This window comes from Neopsephotus bourkii, unplaced genomic scaffold, assembly GCF_033783945.1.
Source record: "Neopsephotus bourkii isolate Nb327-2 ecotype Australia unplaced genomic scaffold, CSIRO-AGI_Nbou_v1 NB_690, whole genome shotgun sequence".
Classification (NCBI taxonomy): domain Eukaryota; kingdom Metazoa; phylum Chordata; class Aves; order Psittaciformes; family Psittacidae; genus Neopsephotus; species Neopsephotus bourkii.
The window spans coordinates 2,986,178-2,990,464 of record NW_026901189.1 but is presented as its reverse complement, the minus strand read 5'-3'; the positions used below and the strand labels follow the sequence as shown (position 1 = coordinate 2,990,464).

General features: G+C 56.1%; 1 protein-coding gene across 1 annotated transcript; it reads left to right on the top strand.

Moving 5' to 3' along the window:
* Window positions 1–448: 448 nt before the first annotated feature.
* On the top strand, window positions 449–2,526 carry DCTN6 (dynactin subunit 6). Its single transcript, XM_061353742.1, has 7 exons — window positions 449–523; window positions 615–679; window positions 758–863; window positions 1,371–1,459; window positions 1,660–1,707; window positions 1,965–2,107; window positions 2,184–2,526. Exons 1-7 carry the CDS (start codon window positions 501–503, stop codon window positions 2,280–2,282), a joined length of 573 nt encoding a protein of 190 aa, XP_061209726.1. The 5' UTR covers window positions 449–500; the 3' UTR covers window positions 2,283–2,526.
* Window positions 2,527–4,287: the final 1,761 nt, after the last annotated feature.

The window sequence follows — 4,287 nt, the reverse complement described above, 5'->3', positions numbered from 1 at the left end:
CACCGAGAGCCCCGACGGGGCCGGGCGGTGCTCGGAAACAGGGCGGGGGGCCCGCGGGCCGCACCCCGCCCCGGGTGGCCTCGTGTGGCTTGGGCGAGGGGCGGCGAGCTCCCGTCCTCCCAACTTCAGCCACCAGTGCCCCGATCCCCACCGCTCCTCCCCGGCGCCGCTCCCCGCACTCCTCCTAGCCCCGAACGGAAAATGGCCACCGCCGGCCCTTACCCGCGCACGCGCCTGGGAGGGGAGGAATCTCGGCGGGGCGCGGTGAGCAGAGGGGGCGGAGCATCGGCCGCTGGGTCCTAGCGCCCCTCCACCTCCGGTGCCATCGGGATACCTGTGGGTAAAGCCCGCTGGCCTGGGAGTCGCAGCGGGGTGCGAAGAGCGGCCCGCGCGGGATCTCTGGGTGAGCGTAAGGCCGAGGTGCGCGGCCCCGAACCCCGAACCCCAAAGCCCAGCACAGGCGTAGCCAGCCCGGCCCCGCGCAGGCGCAGGCGGCTGTCATGGCGGAGAAGGTGCAGAAGAGGTGAGTGTCCGCAGACACACCCCCTCCCCGGGACGCGGCGGGGCTGCCCGCCCCTCCGGTTCACCTCACGGAGCCGTGTCCGTTCCCTCAGCGTCAAGATCGCGCCGGGGGCCGTGGTGTGCGTGGAAAGCGAGATCCGCGGGGACGTGACTGTCGGTAAGGCATCAGGCCTTCCCGCTGCCCGAGTGCTGCGGCGGGGCTGGGTGAGGGGTGACCTCGGCTTGTTCCCGGCAGGGCCCAGGACGGTGATCCACCCCAAGGCCAGGATCATCGCCGAAGCAGGACCTATTATCATCGGGGAAGGCAACCTGATCGAGGAGCAGGCCCTCATCATCAATGGGTCAGTACGGAGCTGGACAATACCCACGGGGTCACCTCATTTCGTGGAGCAAACGCTCCTTTATTGGGAACACTGACCCCCAGCTCCAGACTGGATGAGGAGAGGATGTGTTTGGGATGCCTTGGTCATGTTCCCAGCTTGGGCTTTGCAGATAGTTGTTGTTCCCTGAGATATTCTCTGAGGACAGCAATCCTATCCTGACAATGAGAGACCCTGTGCAAGAGCAAGCCATCTCCAAACCCCAGCACTCTAGCTGGATGGGATAGAATCACAGAATCCCAGACTGGTTTAGGATGGAAGGGACTTTAAAGATCATCCAGTTCAACCCCCCTGCCATGGGCAGGGACACCTTCCACTAGCTCAGGTTGCTCCAAGTCCTGTCTGGTCTGGCTTTGAACACTGCCAGGAATGGGACATAATATACATGACGTTTCTCAAAATCAAGCTGCCAAACATTACAATACCTTTGTGATCTCAAAACTTGAAATATATTCTCCCATCTTGCAGGTATCCAGAAAATATTACTCCAGAAACTGAAGAGCTGGAGCCCAAACCCATGGTCATCGGCACTAACAATGTTTTTGAAGTTGGGTGTTGTATCCTTGCTGTACTGTGAGATTGAACGTGTGATATACTGCACTTGTGGATCGGTATGAGGGGGAAGGTATGGGCTCTCTTGTGGTTCAGGCAGCCCAGGGCTGTTTATTGCAGGTTGTTGGTTGGAAAATGGCACCAGAGTTTACCTTCCGAAATAAAAGCAGAACATTCTGCAGTTTTCTTTAACATTGACCCGTAGATTCCCAAGCAATGAAGGTAGGAGATAACAATGTCATTGAATCCAAAGGTAAGTCGTGGCTCATCATCTTGTGAGGTTTTGCAGAAGCTAGGAACAGTAGAGGTGGTTTCTTGCTGTAGATGAGGCTGTTGACAATGCTGTGATTTTCACCCAGAAGCCCAGTGTGTGACTCACCTTCGGGGGACCAGGCCGGGCTGGCTCTGCCTCCTGGTGCTGAACAGCTCATGATGTTGATGTTGGGTAGTGCAGGGTATATCCACACCGTGGGCATGACTCTCACAATGATTCCTCTCTCTTCCTGGCAGCGTTTGTTGGCAGGAATGTGATCCTGACAAGCGGGTGCATCATCGGGGCCTGCTGTAACATCAACACCTACGAGGTGATCCCCGAAAACACTGTCATCTATGGGGCCGACTGCCTCCGCCGTGTCCAGACCGAGCGGCCACAGGTGAGTGTGACAGACGGGTGACACCATTCCTGTTGCATCCCTCTGCGGGCTGCCCTCACCCTGCCTCTGCTCCCAGCCCCAGACACTGCAGCTGGATTTCCTGATGAAGATCTTGCCAAACTACCATCACCTAAAGAAGACCGTGAAGGCCACATCCACTCCTGTCAAGAGCTGAGCATCTTCTGCTGCTGGTGGCTGATTAGAAGGGGTTTTGTCTGGTCCTGGGAAGTCCTCCCCAGCCCTAGGAAGTGGCTGACCATGCCATCTTTGGGAAAAAAGACTAATACCATCTCGATTGTGTCTGTCATTTATATTCTGCCCAGCACCTCGAGTCCGCTGTGGATCAGTTGTTTCTTATGCACTAACTCCATTGTACATTTTTGGTTTGGGGAATAAAATGTTACCTGCTCTTCTGTCAAGGAGAGACTGCTGTGCTGCCTGGGTCAGGTGCTGAACTGCCACTGCCGCCATCCCATTTCCTACAAGGATGCTGGAGAGGGACTGTAGCGATAAGATAAGGGGTTCAAACTGAAACGGGAAGTTCAGGTTAGATCTAAGGAGGAAGTTCTTTACTGTGAGGGTGGTGAGGCACTGGCACAGGTTGCTCAAAGAAGTGGTGAATGCTCCATTCCTGGCAGTGCTCAAGGCCAGGCTGGACAGGGCCTTGGGTGACATGGTCTAGTGTGAGGTGTTGGAACTGGATGATCTTAAGGTCCTTTCCAAGCCAAACCAGTATGTGATCCTATGATCCCTTGAGGACAGCCCAGGTGCTGTCTCCCTGCTCTTCCCTTCCCTGGCTGCCGGCAGAGGGAGATGGACCCACACCAGGTGAGAGCAGGGCTGCTTGGAGGAAGGGTTTTTCTTGTCTTGCTTCACTAGTCCATGCGGACTGTGGATGGGGAAAGGCTCCAGGACTCTCCCTGGTCTTCAAAGGCACCTATTCAGCTTCCCTCCTAGAGGGTCCACAATGGAGCTAAAGCTCCTCCACTCATCAGCTGAGCTTTGGACACATCCATGCTTCCCATCCAGCCCCTCAGACCTACCAGGAATATTACTCACACCTTCCCCCTCTGTCCTTGTACAACATTGCCCGATGTTCTCTCTTGGTGCACAAGGAAATTAATGTTGCAGCAGAACTCTGTAGGAAGGAGAGAGTGGAGAGAGCATCAGCAACCACCTGCAGAGGAATCTCAAGTGCCAGGTGGGCTACAAGACATGGGGTGCTAATTTGGGACCAGGGGTTTAGGTGGGACAGGCCAAGGCACAAACAGCACAGCACCCACTGGATTTGCTCCCTGAGTTCAGTTACAGGAATAGCCAAAATAAAAACCCACTGTTTTTTGGCTTTGCAGCTCCAGTCCTTGGTCCAGCACTTGTGACAGTGCAGCTCTTCCCCAAAGCCAAATCCAAACAAGGGCTGAACCCTTGTCCCTTCAGCTTGAAACATAAGGCAAACTTTTGCTGGGAATTCATCCCAAAAGCACCAGGCTCCAGCAGATTCAAGCAACTAGATCAGCCCCCACACTTCAGATTCCCTCTCTGGGCCACCTGCCCTGGTAGCCAGACACTTCCACCTCCCCAAATCCAGCTGGCATGGCTTATTTCCATTTCCCTCACAGCATGAGAGGTTCTGCTCTGTAAATCACCACTGTAGGGGGCTGGAAACAGTGCTCTAGGTCAGTGGTGGGGCTGAATCCATCCAGGCTGCCCACAGGCCTGCAGGTCTGTTTTTTCCAGAGTTGCCATGATCTTAAAACACCTATCTGGTACAAGCCCTTTGCCATCAGCAGGATGTCCTCAGTGTCACCTCTGGTCCCCATGTGTTGTGTCCCATCTTCTTCAGAGACGGCTGCTGGTCCAATGCTTTTCACCCTAAGGGTCTCCATCACTCAACACCATCCACGGAGATGTGACAGGGCTGGGACTGACCCAAAGATCAGACAGAAGAACAAGGCGAGCAGGGTGCAAACTCACCTGAAGCTCTGCCTAAGTGGGGAGTGGGGTGGGAGCCTAAACGCAGCCCCAGGGCCAGCCCCACAGCCAGCCCTGCCCCTGTGTGTTCCCCCATCCATGCCCTGTGTCCCCATCACTGTCCCCTCCTCTGCCCCACAGCCCTGCTGCAGCCGTGACCCTGGGAGTGGGCCCTGTGTCCCCAGGACTGTGTCCCATGTCCCCATCCT